The sequence below is a fragment of the Amphiprion ocellaris genome, chromosome 11 (genome assembly GCF_022539595.1).
Source record: "Amphiprion ocellaris isolate individual 3 ecotype Okinawa chromosome 11, ASM2253959v1, whole genome shotgun sequence".
Classification (NCBI taxonomy): Eukaryota; Metazoa; Chordata; class Actinopteri; family Pomacentridae; genus Amphiprion; species Amphiprion ocellaris.
The window spans coordinates 23,523,605-23,547,133 of NC_072776.1; the positions used below are offsets into that span (position 1 = coordinate 23,523,605).

Consider the following 23,529-nt stretch of genomic DNA (forward strand, 5'->3'; position numbering starts at 1 on the left):
CCAAGTCAAGCTGTTGAATGGTTTGATTTTTAATTGCTACTGTTTGTGTCATCCAGAAATGTAAACACAAGCATCCACCCCAGATGAAGGATGGCTGAGAGTGTTGATACTGTTTGGAGTGAAGATCACAAGATTTTGTCTTTCCGTCATTTGAATCTGAAGGTTTTTCTGCTGCTATAAACGATCATCTGTTGTGAAATTTGCCACAGACATCAATTTTCTTCTTGGGCTGAATGTAACTGGACCAGTGATTCCTGGCATTCTTCACCAACACAAAAAAGGTTGATTATTTTGCATTTTAATGAAATATCTTTGTGGTTAATTGATGGTAAATTTGCTACGGACATTCAACGGCTTTTGTAACCCCATAACTTTAGTTATCAGGTGAAAGGTTGATGGTTAAATGCCTGAAAAACTAATAAAAATCCAGAGTTTTAATTGCCACAGACAGGTTATCTCAACAACTATTTTGGACAAACATTTTTCTTTTTGGCTCATTACAACTTGCACTTGGTGATTCCTGGCATCTTCCACCAACATAATAAGGTCATCTCAACACCTTTTTGGTTTATTGCTGTGATTTTTGCAACTGAAGTTCAACACATTTGGTGATCTCTTAACTTTCCTTCATAAGATCAGAATTTCAGCTTGTCCTGTAGTTTAGTTTATTGTCAAATGGTCGAAAGCTAATAAAAAAACTCACTATTCTGAGTTGTGCTTTGTATTTTGCTCTAATTATCTAACACTTGCATGCTAATAGGCTAAAATAAGCTGATGAAACACGGTAGTCATGGCACCCACCAAACATCACCTTTAACTTTGTTGTTGTGAGCATTTTAGCACATTGATGTTAGCGTCTACTTCAAAGTACTGCAGTGACTAAGTATAAACTTACAGAGCTGCTAATGTGAAAATGCAAAACGTCAGATTCAGACGTCAAAATGTGAACATGAACAGTCTGCTGCTGTAACTTCACTGCTTTGTCTTTTCTTTTCCACAAGAATGTTTGCTCCTTTCTAACAATTTTTACTATTCCCTGTTAATGATGCTGGTTCTCCAGATGTTCGGGTTTGTTCCACTGCCTCACTCACTTTAATTCTATCATCCACAAACAGCAAAAAAAAAAAAAACAAGCATCTGTTGGCACACATGGAACATAAACCACAGGACTTCAGAGTCATCAAACTGGGACAGAGCAGAGCACACTTACGCTGATTATCAGCACATAAAGCAAATGTTAAAATCAGCAGAGATGCTTTTAGGATATTATTGTAATTCTTTGCAAAAGGGCAGGAACTGTTTAACTGTAATCACTTTTATTGAAGCTGCATTGCCTTTAAAGAAAATGTGGTTCACAGGTTTTGCAAACTATTAACAACAGCAATAAATAGCAAAAAGTAAAATATGAAGACATCAGAAGACAGGAAACATTTATGTGCTTTATTATAAGAACTGCTGCATCATGTCAAGTTAAGGAGGGGAAAAAAGAGAAGATTTCGGTGTTCTGCCCTAAAACTTGTGCTTTGGTTTATCCACTTGAGTGAGTCTTTCCTTTGAAGGTGATGGAGGAGGGTGACTCAAAGACATCAAAGTATCGCCCACTGGGTGTGCCCTGCTTTCATGTGTTATCTATAGTAAGGATATTTCAAGGATTTCAGGCTGTATGGAACATCTAAATTACTGAGTTTCCTCCAGACCAGAGTCTACACTCAGACTCCTTGTTGGCCTGCAGAGAGGCTCAGGGAATAAATCTCAGATCCTCTTTGTTTCTTGCATGCCAGCTATTTTACTTTTGCACATAGTTTTTTTTTTTTTTTTAACCACACATATTAATGCTGATCATAATTTTGGGTGCTTCTTCATTGAGGAAACACCAACTGACTTTTTATCTTCAACTTTATGCATATTTTTCACTAAGTGTAAATGTTGAGCTATTCTCCCATTACAAGCTCATTTTATCTTTTGCTCAGCATCATCTGAGTCTTATTTTGCAGAACAGCATGATAAAATATATTTCAAATAGTGCTGCAGAGGAGAAGTTTCTAACAATGTAAGTAGAAACAATGCAGTTAAATCTCTTTTACAAACACACGCACTGCCATTAATCCACACTTTTGACGTGGTGGATGCACTTATGGCAGGTGTCAGCATGAGAGACATTTAATTTCACTTCTTTTTTTTTGTAATTTTAACGGACTTCACAAATACACAATACATAAACACAATGACTCAACACTTATTGCATAAATCAGCTCAAACTGGGACCAAACAGGTTGACTATAGACAGGCAGTTATAGCACAAATGTTCTTGTGTTCTTGCATTTGTATCTTTATGACGACCATTTTCAGTTAAACTGAGGAAATGTTTACAATAAGACACTTAAATATGCCCTTCAGGCGAAAATCATGTCTTTTACCTTGCTAACATGTTCGCACTGTTTATTTTTTTATCTGCTAGAAGAAATATTATGAACAAAACAAGCAGTCAACCCCATTGCTGGAGCATTTCCACCATGAAAGTGCAGTGTAAAGTCTCAAAAACACACATTTGGGCTTCCAGGGTTTCATTTCGCTTGTAATGGATAGAAATTAGCCTTGTGCTAAATCCGGCTTATTTATGGCAACCTTATGTAAACTTTATGAAATTGTTGGTTCATTAATATGCACTACCCTGTCCAATAAATGAAGAAATGACAAAATATTGTAGCTAATCGCATGCAAGAACCAATTCTGTTAACTTGCAGAGTGGAACTTTGTCTTCTTCTTCAGAAATAATTTTAGAGTAGTTTTACAGTGGTTAAGCAGGTGAGCTGGTGTGCTCCAGCAGAGATATATGTAGAAAGAAGCCAAGAATTCATAGATCTGCATGTTTTTAAGGTGATTTTAAAACAGGGAGGGATTACTTTCATGGAAAAATGCTCTAAATATGTAAATTTGATGTATAGAGATGAGTTTTGAGGGGTTAAATTTATGATTAAAGAGGGTTTTAAGCAACTCTCAAGGTTAAAAATTCCATTAACTACCAACATGTTTATATTTTCTATATTACCTCTTATCTCTAGTCATACATCTATGGAACATTTTCTAATATTTGTTATTGAAATGTGTGATTTTTTTGAGCAACATTTTTTTAAATGGCATTTCTTTTCTTTTTTTTTACCAGAAATATAATCGTATTTGAAACTAGATTTTCAGTTATTTGAAACAAACCAGACATTTTTAAAAAATGTTTAAAATTAAATTATTCACATATTTTGGGGTAATATGGTATTGACAAGGTATAAGCGACACATAAAAACAGTCCAGTGCTTGCTGAAACATGATTGTTGCACCTTGTTTACACAGAAATATACACAGAAATTTACTGAAAATGCCTCAAAATCTTGTGTTTGCTTCCTCTTACATGCATGACTCTATCATGTCTATTCATGTGTTTTGGGATTCTTTTTGCAGCCACTTCTTCCTTTATTTTTGCGTTGTATTTGTTTACCAGCTGAGAGAAGAAGGTGAGTAACAACTGTGTCATGATGATTATGAGTTTTGTCTTCATGGGATCTATCATCTCATCATGTTTAATATTAAAACAGGATTAAGATGAACCAGTTCTTCCACCATAATTGTTTGATCACCGGTAGGGTTTGTCAGGAGTGAAGGTGTGTTATAGAATGAATGAATGAAGGAAGGAAAGGTGGGGTGGTGCTGGGAAACTGCTGAATTTCAAACAGACACGTGGATGAAACCGGAGCAGCAGCCTTAAATAATAACACTGCTGTTACCACACTACACTTTTCCCCTATTGAGAGGTAGAAAGTATTGTAAAGGAGCAAAATGCACAACTCTGATCAATGTAACACGTTGCTGCTTAAAATTTGGTTTGAGATCTTTGTTTTCATCAAATAGATTTAGTCAGAAAACAGAAAACTGACAAATGTGTGACAATTTCTCCTCATTAAAGTCTGATATTTCTTGTGTACATGTGGCTACAAACTTTGGGAAGCAATCAGGCAAAAACTCATCCAGTGGTGCCTCCAACTAATCAACTTATTCACCTTTCCGTTTATAATGAAATTGAATGGGAAATTTGCAAAGTGAATTTTGACTAATTATTTCATTTCACTTTTATGCAGATGACACACAGATATACCTTCTGCTGAGAGCTGCTGATCCAGGAGGCCCAGTTGCTGTTCTTAACTCTCTCAATGACATTAACTGTTGGATGGCTCAAAACCTTCTTTAACTAAACAAATCACAATCTTAAGTATTACTTTTTAACCCTCCAAACCAACACAGCAGTCTCACAACCAACAACCTCGGTCCATCATCCACCAACGTAAAGCTCGTTGCCCGAAACCTCTGCATTTTCTTTAACCCAAACCTCAGTTTTGCTCCCCATATCAAAAAAAAGTTATTCAGTCTCGCTTCCTGCAAATAAGAACAATCTCCAAGATTAAGTCGATTCTCTCATACTCTGACCTGGAAAAACTTGTACTTAAACCCATCTTCTCCCATCTTGATTACTGTAACTCCCTCCTTTCTGGGATTCCTGCAAATCTCCTGTCGCCTCCAACCTGTCCAAAACACAGCAGCTAGGTTTCTTACTGGTTTTGACAGACGCCATCACATCACACCTATCCTGGCTTCCCTCCAGTGGCTCATTTTAGAATTGATTTAACCCCTTGATGCCTATTGTCGCGACATACCACTTGCATTCAGACTGCAGCCGAGATAGCGTATCCATTCCCCCAAGGCCGTTTTGTGCATATTCAATACGTATCTCGGAACCTTTTGCGAGCACTGGTTTCTCGTAGGACCTAATTATTATATATCTGCTGTTATTATTATATATCTATGTATATATGTTCTATGTGTAATAGATAAATTAACAATCTCTACTTATTTTAGCATCAGCTGGAAAGCAAAAACACACAAAAAATGTTTTTTTATTTAATTGTAAATAAATTCAGGCGTCAAGGGGTTAAAGTCGAGGCTTAAATCTAAGGGTGACCAAGCTTTCTCTATCAGGACCCCTCGACTTGGGAACTGAAGAGATGAGGCTTGCAGAGTCAGTAACTTCTTTTAAATCACTTCTTAAAACCCACTTTTATAGACTTACCTTTATATGAAGTTTATTTTTAGCTTTAATTAGTTTTAGTAGTCTATTTTGTATTATGTCCTGTTTATTACTCCACCAAGGAGGCGGAGCCTCAGTGGAGTTATGTGATGATCAGCATTGGTTTGTCTGTTTGTCTATCTGTTAGCAACATTACTCAAAAATGGACTAATGGATTGGGAAGAAATTTTCAGGGAAGGTCAGAAATGCCACAAAGACCAACTGATTAGATTTTGACAGTGATGTGAGTTATAGTATGGATCCACGGATTTCGTAAAGATTTCTGTATCATTGCGAGATAGCGGCACGGCGTCACTGTAACTATGACAAGAAGTGCACACTATGTCAGCTGCCTGCTGACGATTAAAATTGCGATCTAACTAAAAATCCACCGCACTTGCCAAGACTTATCCGTTGGAAATCATACAAGGAACAATTGATTAAATTATAGGGGTGTTTCTGAGTCCCATCAATTCCGCCGCCCGCTACATATTTATCAGGCGATTCAGTATCCATGCATAATGTACACATGCATAACACACGCCTGGTAATTTGGTTTGTGGGTACATCTATATGAAATGGCCACATTCTATGTTGCCGTGATTTCTACCACAACTATTTTCAAGATTTCAGCCATTGGAAATGATACGACTGAACAGCCTTGGCAGAGTACTGTGCTCTCTGAGTGCTTTTCTTGTTTTTTTTTTATGTTCTCTCTTGTTTTAATTTCATTTTAGATGCCTGGTTCTCTGGTGTAATGTCATCTCTAATTCTTTGATTCTCTAATTGTTGGATCTTTTTAATTTCTAACTTTTAACCCTTAATCTTTTTAATTTTAAACTGCCTATTTTCCTTGTTTGATATGCATGCTAATCTAGCTATTTATTTCTCATCATTTTTACTATTTATTTTGAGTCCTTTGCCTTGTCTCCTTATATCTTGCTTGACTGTCTGTGTTGCATTGTTTGACTGTCAAAGCACCTTGTGAGCGCTGTTCTTAAGGATGCCATATAAATAAAGTCATTATTATTACTCTAATTTTCAGGCTAATCTGGCCTGTTGTTGAGATATTTTGGATCTTGAGTTTGGATTGATGTCCTGATAGTAAGACAGGTGGTCTTTTGTTTATAAATTCAGCTTATTGTGTTTAGTTTAGTCTTCAGGCCAACAGTTGCATCTCAGATGCAGTTAATTTGCACAAATGTCATTAGTTTCCAAGTACTGCTGGTTGTCTGTCCGTTGATTTAGTTTAAAGCTTCTAAAATAAACTGAATTTTCATCTAGATAAATAAAATTCCATATCAGTATCTAAACCCTCTCAGAAACATTCCTCATGCTTAGGCATTTCACAGATCCTTACAGCCAGGTTAAAATTAGGATGCAATTGTAAACATGTAGCACTGTGGCTAAAAAGAAAAAAAAAATCACACTCCCTCCTCATGTTCCCTACAAGTCCTTCATATTCTGAACATCATGAAAAAAAATTCCTTTCCTCTAAAGCAGTGATGGGAGTATTTCTCTTTATGTAATTTTTGCATTGTTGTAGATAAACAATGGTGTTTTATTGTTGATAATGTCATGAGGATGTTTCCTAATGTTTGGTTTACATAATCTGCTTTACATAACATCAAAGTGGTGTCAAAACATGATGGATGCTGTACATGAAAGTGTGGATACTGTATTTCTCAGCCTTATCTCTTCTCTCAGCAGGAGCTCCAGGATGAACTCAATGCCTCCATGAATCATCTCACCTGCTGCTTCTCTGACAAACACTGCCCCCCTCAGATTAAAAGCGGCGACTGCACCTCACTGACAAGCAGGAGGAATCATTTTTTTTAAAAAAACATCCAAATTCATGTTGCCCGGCAACAGTGACACAGTGCAGACTATATAAAACACCTTCAGCTGCAGAGCCGAACAAAACAGGGAGACGCTTGTTTTCAGATCCAGACTTAGTGCAAAAATGAGCATCTAAATGGCCTCCAGCTCGGCATTTTTACCTCCCTGCATGGTGGGAGTCGGTTTACAAAACTTAAATCAGATGTTTCAGACCTTCAAGATGAGACAAGGAAGAATCTGGGTTGCCAATGAAATCACGATGGGAGGGATAACCTCCTTAAACAGTATCCATTTTTGACAGTTTGGTCAATATACGTGCAATATTTCTGTCACTGAAACAGGAAAGGCTCTTTAAGATGCATTTTTTGCACAAAGTTACTTTTGTAATGTTGAATTTTTTTTTTTTTTATCCCGTGTCTTCCCTCACTGAATACAAATAGGGGAGTCTAACACAAAAAGCACAAACCACACAACTGCAACAATCATGATTCGACTGCTGGATGTTTGGATCCTTGTTGCACATCACACCTGCCCTCTGCTCCTAATTTCTTGCCTTTAATTCCACATATAAAATAAATATTCCACCATAGTTACACCACTCTGCTCCTAAATCTTCCATACTTATCTACTACACTTTCAAATATCAATAAGTCATCATCACTCGTATTGCATTCCTTTCCTCTTAAACACAACATGGAAAACCAGGTACACAGCACTTTATGCGTTTTTCTTTATTTGCAATAAAAAATAGGTATAAGAGCTCCCTTTACAAATATACCAGGGAAATGCAGCATGTTGTGAACACTGCTCCCATGTGGAGAGTGACTGACTGCAGTGGAGTCACAAACATTTGGAAGGACAGAATTTTACAGAGAAATGACGCAATTTACACACACGCTAATAATGCAACCATTAGCTGTCCAACATGAACAACTGAACCAGCTTAAAGTCGAGCGCGAAGGAACGTAGAATGCTCTTCTTCAGTTTGTAAACATTTCAATTTATGATTTGCAGAGATGGTTAGATTTAGGCCATTGTTATTTCCTTTTATTGCCTCTTAAGACTACTTTCAGATGTTAAAGGTACAGTGGAGTTTCTTGTAAACAAGCACTAGTTTACATTCAGATTCTCATCAAAAAAATAACTTTAAACCTAAATTGGTTGAATCACATGGAACCATCTTCCTTTTTTCCTGACATGTTTAATACGTTACTACCAATCATCTTTCTGCTCCTTACTCAGAAAATAAAGGCCCGTTTCTTTAAAACAAAAAGACTCTTGAGTGTTACTCTACAGTCCACATGGTACCTTTAATTTAAAAAAAAAAAAAGGTATAAATTGGGTTTATGTGGTCATTATTGTGCACTAGTTTCAAGATTTTTCCAAATCAACAGCTGGTTTTCAGCAGTGACAGTGGGAAAATAAGCTTCTGCAAATGTTCTATGTGAAAGTGAAACTATTCAACATTTTTGTCAGGCCTCGAGGAAACACAAAGTGCTTTGGTGTGAAAAAAGTAATATAAATGTGTGTAATTGTTTACAAGAAAACTCCATAGGGCAACTTTAAGCATGGGAATTGCATTACAGTGTGCATGTAAAGCGAAAGGGTTAGAGAGAGAAAGACAGAGAGCCAAGTTGAAACGTTTCTTAATTAAAACATTAAAAAGGCCTCAGAGTTACATTGATATACATATAAATCACCCAAATTAAGATTTCACCGTACACATACACCAAGGGCATAGCAGAAAGAGAGCGAAACAAATGAACATACATAATCAACCCCTAAAACTAAGTCTGTATTTGAAGTCCCAGAGATATGCTACAATAGGACATAAAAGATCCAAATCAGCGATATCTGAGAGGATGCATCTTTGTGAAAGCCCGGCTTATGTTTAATCTCTATTCCTAAATTGAATCTCTTTTCACAACAAGTGGAATATGTTGTCCTAGAGTTGTAATTGTTCTCATATACTGTAGTCTGTGTTTTGTTTTTTTTTTTAGTGTTAGCATGGGCAAAATGACAATCTCAACACGATGGTTCTCATGTTCTCTCAGATAATCTAACGTACGTGATGTCCACCAAGGCAGGAGATGGAAAGCTGCGGATTTTTGTGGACAAATTTTGGCTCAGTCAGAAAGATTAAACGCGACTGAACTAGAGCACAAACAGGGATCCGATCTCGTGTGCACCTCACTGACAGATTCTGTAATAATTCTGTCATGAGAGGAGGGAGACAGAAAAAAATATTCACATACTACATCCGGGCCAGTACATTCACTTATGTGTTGTCATCATGCCAAGTGTTGTTGTTTTTGCTTCATATTTCAGTGGGTGAGTTTTTGTTTTCAATCTGTACCTGGACGGACAGAATGTGAGAGGCCACGCAGACCAACTTCTGTTCCCCTTCTGTTAAAACACTGTTTAATATAAGCTGGAAAATGAATTCCTCTTGAACCTGATCCATTGCTGCTTTATTTGTTCCTTCATGACAAATAGTCAAAAACACCAAAAAGAGACCCTAAACCAAAGTGTCCCAGCTCGGCATGACTGGTTTTACCTCATTTTCAGCTGGGAGCAAGAGGTGCGCTGTCACTCATTCAGAGACGCACTGCAGCTTTATTCATTCAGTGATGATGGTGCTGGTGCTGGTGGGGGGGGTTTCTGGATGAACACACAGAAGAGAGGAATGCCCCTCATGCCACCATCCCGACCCACCTGACGTCCAACAGAAATGACATGTGCCTGAGAAAAGGCTGCATAACACAGGAAGGAGTTCACGAGCATCTGAGAGCGAACTGATGCAGGAGCAGATGGATGAAAGAACGAGTAAACATGTATAAATTAGCGAATGAATCGGCCAAAGAGTGACCCAATGGGAACATGAATGACTCGAACGGATGAATGAACTAATTTCTGAAGTGCATAGATGCCGGAGCGGTTCTCCCAAGTGGATGGTTTATCACCGCGGCCTCTTGCGAGTGACGAAGATGAGGACCCTTCGGATGGCGATGAGGCGGTCCTTGAGGGAGGTCATCGCCAGGATGGTGAGCTGGGCTCGGTTCTCCAGAGGAAGGACAGCAAGCAGCCACCAGCACCAGGCAGGACCACTGGGACTGGCCTAAAGGGGAAGAATATGGATTTTTGATCATTACAAACAATACACATTTATCTCTGTACATTACAAGATCTTCACTGTTTATAAGGACTTAGAAAAGGATCATTTTTCTCAAAAAAAAATTTGATTTCTGTGGCTTTAAACAAGTAACAATCATGTTTCCTTTTGAATTGTCAGCTTTTTATTTGTGGCTACTTGATGGTCAGGCACCACAGGAGCTGTAAGATGATAATAAAGAAAAAAGGAGATGATTTTACATTTATACAGATGGAAAATCTTTCTTCGGTAACCTGTGACAAACGCCGAAATTAAATATTTCTTTATATTAAGGGGTCACTAAAACATATTGAGAACTTCTCATTATAGCAATTTAGGTTTAAATCGGGAAGACTTCTGAGCCATTTGAAACCGCATACCGTATTTTACCATCAAAGACCACAGAGATCACTGGATAAATCACCTTTAGTAATGAAAAATAACAGCTGAGGTAGAAGTTTGTGGTGAACGCTTTTCTCTACTTCCTGTTTCCCACTCAATCCCACAAGTCTGCTTTCTGAAAGTAAATTTTGCTCACACATTTTGCTCAGTTTTTTTAACACAAACACGTCATCAAGTACATCAGCTGACTATACACATATTTGCTTAAACACACATCAACCGTTTGTGTGCATAAATTCCTAACGTAGCAGGCTTTTGCTTCAGAAACTGCTCCTGTCTGTGCAATTTTCCCTCAAAACACTTACATTTGTGCGTTTTAAATCTGTGTCAAATACAGGATAAATGTCTGTCTGTTTACATCTCTTTTCACATTTCCATTGATTCAATTTGTCACTAACTGGGCGAAAGTTACTGAATTTGCCATGGAACAATATGGAACTGATCTCGATGTGAGCTGACAGCAGTAAACAGAAAACCTGGAGCAGCTCAGACAGTCTAAAGTGATGGATGGAAACAGCTACCGTGATATGTCCCCTTACCACTTTAGGAAAAACCCTTACGCTGCTTAGACTGAAAGCTTTTAAAAGGATGCTGGCTGGATAAGGAAGCTTTTAAGCAAATTGTGCACCAATAATATCGTCTTGGTTACACGCCAAAATATATATCTATTTTTAAAGAAAATCAGGTCTACTTTTCATTGAGATGTATCTCATTACAGACAGGAACCATTCGAAACTTATCTAAATCTGGTGTCTGATACAACATAATCTTTGCACCAAAGGCTGTAATCAGGGTTTCGAAGCACTTCTTGGAGACATCAGTGAATGTGCATCATGTTTCATCATGTTTGTCCTTAAATCCGTAGCGACTGGAGTTAAAAATATCTGTGAAACTGTGCAAAACAGGCATTTTCTGACCTGTGGGTCTGGGTCTTTACTGGGAAGATTTCCAAAGTGGCTGAGTATCTGACTCTTCATGTTGTCTTTCAGGGAGGTGAACCAGCTGTTGGCCTGCTCATAAACAGAGTCGTGCAGCTTCAGAAGCTCCACCAGCTCCTCCCCTTCCACCTGGTGAGACAAGACAGATTTTGTGTTTGTAAAAAAGTGATTAAATGAGAGATGGCATAGCCTATATAATTTCCATTTACAAAAGCTTCCACTTGGCTGGAAAGAGAATAATTTAAGTGCACAGTAACAAACACCAGCAGTGTTGTGTGACAAATAAGTTGTTTTCCCTGCGGCAGGACTGAATTTGCCCATGGCACAGAGGAGGGAAAGTAAACCTGCTGTTCTTTCCACTGCTAAACAGCCACAGAAAAAAAAAAAACTCAGCTCTGCTCTGTGTGACATTAGCTTGACAGCAGCATGATGGAAAGTGTCTGAAACGACATCCTCTGACAGACAGCATACCCACATATCCCTTCTCATAGCTTACCTTCTTGTCTTCCAGGTACTCTATCTTTGCGGTGTTGTAGCCGTCTCTCTGACCGTGACTGAGAACTTTAAACCGAGACACACCGATAGTGTCGACCACCGAACGACCGTCCGGAAAGAACTTCACATCTCGGACCTGAAACACCAAATAATATCGCATTTACAATGATGGAACTGTTTTTGACAGCACATAGCAGAGAGAGATAAAATCTGTAAAGAAGGAAACTAAGAGTATGAATAAAATTGTATGGGCTCTGAAAACACACTCACCTGCAGCATGCAGCCATAGTCAGCAAACCCTTTGAGCTCATCGGCTATGCACATGCCGAACTGCTTGGTTCCGGTCTCCATAGAACGGCGAATCATGAGGCGGTAGCGTGGCTCAAATACATGCAGCGGGCAGGGGATGGTGGGGAAGGCCATAGTGCACACAAAGATGGGCACTTCCTGGTTCAAGCTACAAGACACACAGTGAGAGGATTATGGTCAGCTGTGTTCTGTGTGTGTCTAAAATTTTTACAACATTTTTAATACTTCTAAGATTTCTCAAAACCAATTTGTGTGTTTATAAAACTGACTTCGACAGCTCCTTCATCTCCTCTTCATGGATTTTCTTTCTCTCCGCCAGCTCGTCTCCTAGGTAACGCTGCAGGACTTCCTCCATCAGCAGGGTCTTGTTGTAACCACGGTTGGCTAGATACTGTGATAACAACACACCAACACTGTAAGTAAGCTACTAATTACATACTACAAATAACAGTCTGTACGACAGCTTAGAGCCTTGTTTAATTCAAATAAATGTAATATGGTTTTAGTCCAGTCGACAGTCCATAATCTCTAATATATTACATGTACAATGACATAAAACAAAGAACAGCAGAATCCTATATTTGAGAGGCTGGAATCAGAAAATGGTGGTTTTCTTTGTGGATAAATGGCCTTAACCGATACTTCAACTAAACTACACAGGGGTCACACTGACAATATGTTGTAGGGCTACAACTAATGATGAATCGATGAATCGTCTGAGCACAATATGTCATCAAAATCGGAAGTGAGCGTGCAATGCAACAGAAATTACCGTCCGGGTGGAGCGTGGACCATAAATGGACATCCGTGCTGTATCGTGCATACATAATATATGTAGGGCTGGCCTGAATAGCAGTTTCTGGGCTCCAGATATTCGGCCCCGATTAATGACAAATATCCAAATATTCGGTTCGGTTCGTAACGTCTGACTGGGGGGTAGGGAATCCGAATATTCGGATCTCAAAATAAATACTCGGATACCACCGTCACGACCAAATATTCGGATATTGGGGTCCAGCCCTAAATATATGCAGATATTACATACGCATATATGGATGGATGTCCGTCCGTGGTCAGCACCCTGCCCAGACCGTGATTCCGCTTTTGATGACGTATCGTGCTTAGACGATGAATCGATTCATCGTTAGTTGCAGCCCTAAGATGTTGTTTGTCTTGTTTTGAACAACATGTAATTGCGTATTTGAGGATATAAACTTGGATGTGTACCTCAGAAAGATTCTCCTTGCAAAGAGGGCAGTTGGGGTTGTGGTCCAGACAGCGTTCCAGGCATTTGAGGCAGAAGGTGTGTCCGCAGGGCGTGGCCACGGGCTCATAGAACAATCTGGAGAAACAACCCAATGTTATCCCACTGCATCGGTTAACACATCCCATTGATATTATGTATGTATGTATGCTAATAATGCATTAGAGCGATTTAACAAGTATAGTGTTACATGTTTTTGAGTTATTTTTGCTCCTAATTGCCGTCAAAATTACAACTGCGGTTTTCATGTGTTTGCAAAACACTGGACTGCGGGTAGTCACCTCATGCAGAGTGAACACTCCATGTCTCCACAGTCCAACAGCTCAGCAGGAACCGTCCTTCCTCCCCAAACTGCAGCCTTCTTAAACACGCTTGCCTCATCTGCATAAAAAAGTCATCACATTAGCAAACTGTGCGGTCTGTAAGCAGCATGTGTGATCATTTTCAGACCACGGTTCCTGTTTGACTCAACACCACAAGAAGTGTCTTATCCTCTTTCTTGAACCACATCGAAGCGGAATCACATGGTTGATTTTTTTTTTTTACATTGTTGACAAAAATGAGGCTCGGGATTTATCTATCGTTTTCTATCTCTCAGTAGAATTGTGCTGTTATTATAATATTGAGCTAATATCATAGCAGTCACCTCGCTGTATTCCAGGCAATTTGTAATTAACAAATACATAAAATAAGTATTTCTAGTTTAGTGCAATGTACAGTAGAAGGCCAATGTTCACTACATTGAATGTTGATATAATTATACGACACAGTATATTTAGTCCATCTTGATAGGGGACCAAAACAAAGTAACTGTGTAATAACTGCTTCAGCCTTCAAGTGTAGTGCTGCCTCATCCAGTGTCCTACTTCTACATACTGTACTAGTTCATAGCCAGAATGACACAGCAGTACACGTGAAGGGTGAAGGAGGATGTTTCCATGAATACAATGATACAAATATTACTCAGTGAATAAGGTCATCCATATACTACTTGTTCTGTTTATTTTCTATGATCTCATAAAATAACTGTGCCAGGGCTTCCAGCATTCACTGCTAAAAGTTATCTGCGTCATTTAAATATTTTTTTTAGCTGACAGGACTGCAGCTGCATGCATCGATCGATAAGTAAAACAACGTCACTTACAACTAACTGAACGCTATAAAGTAATGATGTTTCTTGATGGACTACTTTTAGTTACGATTAAGTGTATTTTTAATGAAAACTCAGACTTTTCCTACCAGGTCTGAGGAGTTTGGAAGGGGGGTTGAAGGCTTCTGAAGGTCCATCGCTGCTGTGTTTCCTCTTAAGGCCACCGGTGGGTGCTGGCAGTGCAGCTAAAACATCGGCCAGGTTCTTGGTGCTGCCCTCCCCTGCAGCAGGGTCCGATTTACCAGGAGATACAATAGGTAGGATGGAGGATGAGTCGTCCACTAGAGCACTTTTAGTCACACTGAACTCTGAATCCTGGACACACAGACCAATAGATTGTGAGTATATCAGGAAACAGGATTTTAAAGGTAATTTTGCCAGTATTTATTCAGCATGTTGAAAGGACAACTGAAAAATATAGTTTTCTGGATAAATGTGTAGTCCAGCTAACTGAGTCCAAAACAGAATGTATTTAATTGTCCTTGTTATAGTCATTTTTTTAAAGCTTTGTTATTAGAATTGCATGCCACCATAGCAGTTGCTACCATAGACTCTGTATTGGCCAACTGTAAGTGTATTATCTCTTGAGAAGTGTTGGTTCATGTGTCAGGATACGATTACTCTGATAAGAATCAGCTTACATGAAAAGCACCCACATCTCAGGAAACATACTTTGCATAAGGCCATGTTTGCATTGATCCTCCTAATTACACAAATACAACAAACGTCCTTCAATGTGCTTCTGTGATGCTAAAGTGTTTTCAAATCACTGCCAATAAAAAAATAAAAAAAAAAATCGGAAAAATGTCCTTTCTCACAGATGTTTCTGTTGGTGGTTAGAGTGTCTATTGGTGTGCAGTAACCTGTGAGGAGGAGCCTGGTTTCTGTGTGAGCGGCCTCAGGGACCTCAGCAAGGCAGGTGGTTTGATGAGACGAGTGGCCAACCCTCCCTGCAGAGGGTGCACCGGCGTTGGCAGGTCCTCATTCTCAAAGACGGAGGAGAAAAGCTCACTAAGGACCTGAAGGACGTAACATAACACCTGATTTAAGTCCACAATTCACAGACAGATAAGAAGCAGCAACACAGACATTAGTTTCCTTCCTGCATCGATAAATAACAACAGTGATCTTCTTCTTTTTGTACTGTCATGGATGAGTTGTGAGACCTGCTCATGCCAGACTGTGTTTCTCTTCAAATCAAACTTGGAAAATGGATTTTTGACACCTAAAGTTGTTATTATTAGCATTAATTATATTTTTTCTCTATGAGATTCTATTTTTTGGTTTTTATATCATAAATGCATTGGGAAAAAAAATTGGGTACCATAATAAATGCAAGACAATCATCCGATTATTCTTTGCCATTGACACAAAGCTACCTCTCCTTGTAAGATCTTTTTTTGCAATATGGCATTGTGTGACATACTGAAGTATACTGCTTCATGACAGCATGAGATTTACAATATGTTTTTAATCACAATGATTCGGTAAATTGGTATTTGAAGTATGCAACTCACAGAATTAATAAAATATAGACACTTCTGTCTGGTTATTTTTGATATGAACAAAGTCTCTTCTGATCAGACTTTTGAAATGATGAACGGTGTTTCCACATTTTATGCCAAACGTAGAATAAACAGCGCATTTTTCTACACTCAGTTTATCTTCAGTTGCCATTAAAAGAGCTGCGGTCCTGTAAGTACAGCAATGCACCGTAGCCTATCAGCTACTCACAATTTTGTGGCAGACAGGTTGACACCAATTCACAACCTCATCATGTAACACTGCAATATGACCTAACAGCACATGTGACCTCAATATGTAAGTAGCCCAAAAAGAGGTTAAAAGAGCTGCAAAAAAAACTGAAAATCCATGAAGCTTTAACACTGTAGTGTCAGACAGTATGTATACTTAGACTAATCAATTAATTTTATTTCTAACTATAGTTTTTGGTTAGAGTGAAGTGATGTAACAGGGGGTGTAAGCAAAATAATAATGCTGCAAATACTTAAACTGATGCAGGTCTCACAACCTTGATATCTGACTGAAAATGGATTTTCAAAAAAATCATTACATTAGGAGGATTTCTTCCAAGGTTTGTGGGCAAATGAGACCTTTCATGTAAAGAAAAGACCATGTCTTACCTTCTGAGCCTCCAGTTTCACTTTGGTCCAGTCGGGCTTTAACGCCACACATAGGAAGTACTCCTGCAAGGCCTCATCGTTCCGACCTGCTTTGCTCAGCGCCGTGGCTTTCAGACAATGAGCCTGAAAATAAGCAAGAATTGCATGTGTGACAGTGTCATTAACGCAATCTATTATAGTCTTCAATGTGCAACAAAACAATGATCAATGTTGTCAAATGTTGGCAGTAAATGCATAATTAGTTATCCAATTACATGACTAACTCTGAAATCTTACTGCTTCCAAATGACAGGCAGAAATTTAGCCACACCGTAATGCATGTAGAGCGGTTACAAACTCTGACAAAAGCTATCTGATATAACTTGACTGCTATTTTGACAGAATAACCACATCTCTGCCACAATATATTACATTCACAAGTTTCAGTATGTTGTTCTAGTCATTGTTAAACATGTTGAAGTCACACCTTTGTCCACAGAGGTTTTAGTTTACAGAGGCTGCTGGCATCCTGCACTGCCTGGCTGAAACTCCTCATCTCCATGTGCAACTCAGCCCGCTGATGCAGCAGTCTGCCTGAAGAGGGCACTGTAGACCACAAGAAAACACACATCAGCATGAGTGGACAGGTCTCCAGGGGATGGACGAGTTTTTCTAGGTCTGTCAGAAGTAGGGCAATAATGTAACATGTGGAATGAGAGCAGTTTCACGTGTTATAATGCTTGTAAGTTATGTAGCCACTCTAAAAACTCTGACCTCAGTCATTCCAGCAGACAATTACAATTAGTCTCCTTTCAATGCCTGGATATATTAATTATAAGCTTTATTTATCATCACATTATGAACTTTTCCAACATATGTAAGACTTTTGACGCATATTTGTCACTGTCACCATTCTGTACTTCCCGGAATAATCAACTAATTCCAGCCTGATGAGTATTTAAACCACTTTGAGGTTTTGATTTTGTGCTACTGCTCATTTTGCATGATAAGGTGTCACTTTAATCATGTATGGATGGTATCGTTTTTTAGAAACTCTTTCTAGATCATGGTATAAAACGAAACCCATCTGACTGTAAACTCGGTAAACAAAATACATATGCAGAACAGTTAATAAATAAATAAGATCATGGAAGACGATTAAAAATTGTATGAGGCTGCAAAAAACAGAAGGAGAGTTCTGCAGAAGTTTGGAAGCTATCACTGCTGTTGCAATTTGAGAAAGTTTTAGCTTCATCTTGTGGTCAAGACTGAATGGATATGTGTCCACACAACAGTGACAGTGTTTTAAACAGAATTGCCCACATTAACAGTGCTTCTACAGTCTCCTTGTGGCTCAATAAGTTGATGACCTTTGGTAATTTACCGACAAAAAAAATGCTTTTGGCCTTCGCCTCTGGCAATTTGTGGGTGGAACTTTGGATTCTGAACCTACTGGGTAGTTATTTGAGAAACCGTTTCCCAAAGGCTGGATGTCTCATAATCCTAGAAACTGAACAGAAGGTGAAGAGGCTGGCTGGTTGAGTCAGCCAAGACATGAGCAGGGATGAGAATGACAAATGGAAAAAAACTCGGAAAATGTCTGCCGAAGCCCCCCCCCCTTTGATCTGAAAAGTTTAGTTAAGTCAAAGTATTTATGTTTTATTTATTTTTTATGAGTATTAATTTACTGGGATAAAATATACAAAATTCAATTTGGTGTGTACATATATTTCAGTTTTTGAGTCACGGTTTGGTGCATTATGCGTAGAAGTGAAAAAACTAAAGAGATGCATAAAAATAACATTTTTGTGAACACTTTCACAATTTTCTTACCATGTTTCTAAACAAATTACCCGTTGCAGTCTATTTTTAACATGACAACCAGTATATAACACTGTCTCTTTTTGCCAGCTTTGAGAACAGAGTCGTCTTGCTTCAATAGCTGAACTGAACACAACTGACCAGGACATTCAGTATACAGCCAGTCCACTGTTGTGTACACTCACTGAGAGCACTGAAGTCTCGGGGTTTGCAGGAAGCCGATTAAAACATGTAGTGTGACTTGGCACATCACTGCTCACCCTTCAAGGCTAACCTCTACTATTACACTGTAGTGTATAGACAACTGGCTCTAGTGGTGGAAGTGGTGCTCTAAAGTTTCCATTCCTGGAGCGTGATCACGTAGACATAATTACAAAGTTACAAGATGTACTGAACACAAGTCCCACACCAAACTACAGCGCCTGTATCAAATGTAAGCATATCCCATTGCACCCCTATCTTCTTGTAAATAAATATACTAATGAAGAGCAACATCAGAAAGGTAAAGAAACTATTGTAGTCACAGAGATGCTATTAAAATCCGTGGCCTGTCTAGACTTGGAGAATGAGACGTAACACTTTCCATAAGTTTAGCAGTTGCAGTGTTTGAATTTAGGCTACCAGGTCATTTTAAACAGCTGATAAAAGACTAATGAGCATACAACACATAAAATAAGTGGAAAGCATTAACGTTTGTTTGCCCTACATATTCAGCAGATCAGCTGGGCCCATGTTGTCTGGAAACAGCCCTGAAATCTTAGGATGTCATAGTTTTAGAAAGCCTGTACGACTATGTAATGAGCCAGTTATACTTGTGCTGCCTGCCCACATACGTTTAGATGACTTACCTGACAACAAATACAATCATTGTTATCACTAAAGGAAATCTGAGCCACCCGTGTATTTGATGAAGCTCAGAGACTCCAACTGTTTGTTCTGTTGTTGGCTTATCCAACCTTTCTGGATGTTTCCATGGTATTCAAAAAAAATTCAGAGACACAAATGTACCCTGTCTTTCAGATTTCCCCATGGTTCCGGGGTGTATATTCCCATTTTGCTTGGTTTACTGTATTTTGCCACTCAATCTGTACAAAGATTTTTGTTAAAATTTATTGTAACTATTTGCTGGAGCGGGAAAGTGTCAGATATTCATTAGAATGCATTTTAATTAACAGTAATCTGTTAAATTGTAAGTTACTAGAAAAAAAAAATCACACAAGGGATTACTGTGAAGAAGACGGCGATGTTGCAAGGTGTTTTTCTATTTTCCAAAACATGTGAGGCTAAGATGTAACCTCAAAACTCAAAGGCGGAGCAAACCCAAACAAGAAGACGTTGTTCAGGTGTGTCCCAGGAGTTTCTGCTATGAAGGTACACTGCTGTGGGAAATCTGATTTGCGAAGTTAAGGACACGTGACTCACTGAAGCATGACCATACTAGTAGGAATTATCACTTCAAGTATTGTATTCACTGCATGACTGTAACAAAGCAGCAGGTCAGCTAGGATGGAAAGGGAATATATGCAGCTTACCGAGCTGGATGTGCTTCTACAGGGACTGAGCATGACCTATATCATATTTCTAACTTCTCATCACAGAAACACAAAAAAGACATCAGGACAGGAGAATGAAAGAAAATGTAAAAATCCAAAAAGAGTAGTCAAAAAAAGGAAATGGGATATCACACCGGTTTTCACCATGACTTTGCTTCCGTTTGCTCCTTCCTAGAAAGATAATTATTTTTTTAACTTTGATTTTGGTATTAATGGCCGATTACTGGAATATTTCTTTGTTTTTGCTTTTAAATCAACTGAACCGATTTACATAAAATTTAGGTTGCATTATTGCACAATGTAGCTCCTGACACACTACACATATCAGAGCACGAGACAGATTACCATCATAGAAGAAAATTTCCTAAAAAAAAAGCACAGTTGAGATAAGAGCTCTGTTTCTGTTGATGTTATGAATCCATTACACTCATCCTACATCACAGATACCAGAAGGCCTCCTGCTGTCTTTGTTGGGAAAACACTGACTGGCAATGGCAAAGCTGTGAGAGCACTCTGTCCTCCTGTCACCCCGAGTCCCTCACAAGACAGAAGGCATGAATCAATATTGATCTGGGAAGAGGAAATATATGAAATTCTGCCACAGGAATCCCAGGGGGATATTCCTTCCTTTTGCCTGATCTCCAAATGATCAATTTTGTATAACAAAATGAGTCTCAACATGTGAGATAAGGAGTGAATTTTAATGTGACTCCAGTATGTAGGACAGATGTGGGAGGGGGGTCAGTTCAACTTTCTCTGAGGATTCGAAACGTGCAACATGAGACGTGTCCTGGTACATGATTAACGAAGCATTCTGTATTTTGGCTTAGCAGGTTCAGGAAAACTGATGCTCAAAATATGAGGACAATCCTAAACATGAAGCAAATGAAGTATTAAAGCAAGTGGGTTTTTTGCTAATGAAGTGTAGACAGTACACTTTAGGATCATTATTTTTCCCCTAAATGTTATCCAACACAGCTTATGAAACACCCGCCAGTGATGGGAGGAGTAGAACTGTTGTGCAGCCCAGTGTGTCACCACATTCACCACAATTCAATATTTTCCTCATATAATGGGGATAAAATAGTGGAATACGTAAGATGTGCAGAGAATTGCACTTACATTATTCCTACACTGCATCACTGTAAGGTATAAATAGTTTATATGGTATTAATGTGGCACTGGAGAACAGAAGTTCAGATGTGTGCTACTTAGGTAATGAAGGACAGTGCGTCACATAACGCAGGACTTCGGTGCAATCTAGAAAAGTACGAGTGGCGCCACTTATCGGTGACACCGGGCAGCTACACTGCAGAAAGTAGGTCACCTGCACCAAACACTACTGTTTTAATGACAACCTGTCACGTTTAACACAGAGAAAGGTACATGAAATATTCCACATATGGAGGCTGCGTATTCTTACCTAAATCCACTGCTGCGTTGTACTTCTCCAAGGCATCCGACAGGTTCTGCTTTTTCCACAGATCCTCTCCTTCGATCCAGTATTTCCTGGCTCTACTCTCAGTTGCAAAAAGTTTATCCAACAGGCCGCTGAGAACAACATTTAATCTCAGGCCGTTGGGCAGTTTTTCTTTTTTGCTCAGCTTCTGTTTGCAGTGTATACAATCTTTAACAGAGTCGTCCTCTAGGCAGCGTTTGCAGAAAGTGTGTCCACACTCCACGGTGGTGGGCTCATGGAGCAGACACTTGCAGAGGCGGCATGAAAACAAGTCCAGGGCTTCATCCTCTTCACACTCCCCATTCATTTGAAACCCATCATCCCCGTTGCTGCTTTTGCAATGCCCGTTCACAGCCACGGTGAGGCCCGGCTCTTTCTCACGCAGAGCCCGGGCGATGTTTTCCACCAGGAACGGAAGCTCCTCTGGGCGCAGTTTGCCGAGGCTGGCCGCTGTGCAGTAAGAATCCAGCGCCTCAGATATGCGTCCGGCACGGGCGAGAGAGTCGGCCTTCCGTAGACACAATCCCCGGTCCGGTTGCTGAAGATCTGCGAGTTGGGAGCTGTAGATCTCCACGGCCAGGTTGAAGTCTCTGGCTCGGTTGGCTTCCTCTGCCACCTCCAACATTTCGGGGCAGATCCCCGGAGCCCCGGGGTTGGACAGCGGGTGGACGAACAGCTCGCCCTGGTGAGACATCACCCCGGTCTCCATCTTCTCCTCCCAGACACGTGTGACGACTAAAGGGTTCAGTGGTAGTCTGGCAAAAGCAGACAAAACTCCCCACAGTCAGAAATCATGTCCTTAAAGTATTGCTAACTATATTTGAAAGTCTTAACATCAAACCAGACCTCTGATCGCCGCTCAGTGATGGCCATTGGAAGTAGGTTAGGACCTATCCCGATCCAATCCACCTCAACCCCGACAAAACAGGACTTCTGTGCAACATTGCTGGTTTGTGATAAAGTTAACTGTGGTTTATCCGGCAATAAAAGTTGGCATGTGATCCCGTTTCCCTGCTGAACACCGACTCTTATCTTCCCGAAGGTTGATAGTCGGCGTTATTTACCAACTCAACCCACAGCTCGCCAAGAGTCCCTTCTCGTTTCACAGCCAGGAATTAGTCTGTCAATCGTTTAAAATACACAAACTCACTCTGAAATAATATGAAAATGACACTACGGCATTTTGTCGAGTCGTGAGCTACTCGGTAGAATCTTTCGAGCTTAGCAAGTAAGAAGCTTAACTTGCATTTCGTGCTAACTCGTAGATAAAATAGTAAATAAACTCAATAGATATCACGTTTAATGTTTGAAGTAGTTAAAATCTCACGATTAAATTCCGTATATCGCAGCTAGGAGCGTTTTCTCCGGGAAACCGCAGCTGATCGTCCGTTGTTTTTATGTAAGAGACCCCGGGAGCACCGAAGCCCAGACGGCTAGCTTGACGTCAGGTTGACAAGCTAACCCCGCTAGCCGCTCCGTTGAACTTCCACGAACACGAACCTCCTTTCGAGCCGGTATCCCACAAGCAACACACTCGAGCGAATCTTTGTGTAGCGTCTGCCGGTTAACAAACGAGAAAACTCCGATAAAAAACAAGACAGCCGCCGTGGGAATCCATCTTGGTTGTTAGCCAATTAGCTTCCAGCAGCTAAAGGTTGTTCCTTCTTTGGATTTCATATACAATTCGTTGAGGCGAGCGCAGCGCAACATGTGACACCCGAGCCTTCCTCCTATTGGCTGTTTATCTGGCTCACTTATATAACGCACTGATATTGTATAACCTTTCACAGACAACAGAGATCCACCAAAAACAAGTTAACTGTTATTAATTGTAACGAGCTTTCACACATGATACATCCAAAACACACCCTCAGGTAAAATGAGAGCGAGAGCTGCATTTGCTTTTGTTGCTGAA

At 39.6% G+C, this 23,529-nt stretch overlaps 1 protein-coding gene across 2 annotated transcripts; it reads right to left on the minus strand.

The window, feature by feature from the left end:
• Positions 1-7,665: 7,665 nt before the first annotated feature.
• lonrf2 (LON peptidase N-terminal domain and ring finger 2) lies at positions 7,666-23,296 on the minus strand. 2 transcript variants are annotated; one of them, XM_023263820.3, is made up of 13 exons: positions 22,461-23,296; positions 21,579-22,369; positions 17,269-17,387; positions 16,803-16,925; positions 15,522-15,677; positions 14,748-14,973; positions 13,790-13,889; positions 13,472-13,586; positions 12,514-12,635; positions 12,206-12,392; positions 11,937-12,071; positions 11,420-11,569; positions 7,666-10,067 (listed from the first exon to the last, which is right to left on the minus strand). In XM_023263820.3, the coding sequence occupies exons 2-13, from the start codon at positions 22,321-22,323 to the stop codon at positions 9,909-9,911; spliced, it is 2,337 nt and encodes a 778-aa protein (XP_023119588.1). In that variant the 5' UTR covers positions 22,324-22,369; positions 22,461-23,296; the 3' UTR covers positions 7,666-9,908. The 2 variants fall into 2 exon arrangements, with proteins under 2 accessions (XP_023119588.1, XP_023119580.1); XM_023263812.3 differs by having other exon boundaries at positions 21,579-23,296.
• Between the last annotated feature and the right edge of the window lie 233 nt (positions 23,297-23,529).

Coding starts and splice junctions, on each gene's coding strand:
- lonrf2 (XM_023263820.3), bottom strand. CDS start 22,323: ATGGAGACCGGGGTGATGTCTCACCAGGGCGAGCTGTTCGTCCACCCG. Junction 15,678..16,802: donor TGAAACTGGAGGCTCAGAAG/GTAAGACATGGT, acceptor TACGTCCTTCAG/GTCCTTAGTGAGCTTTTCTC. Junction 14,974..15,521: donor AACCAGGCTCCTCCTCACAG/GTTACTGCACAC, acceptor CTGTGTGTCCAG/GATTCAGAGTTCAGTGTGAC.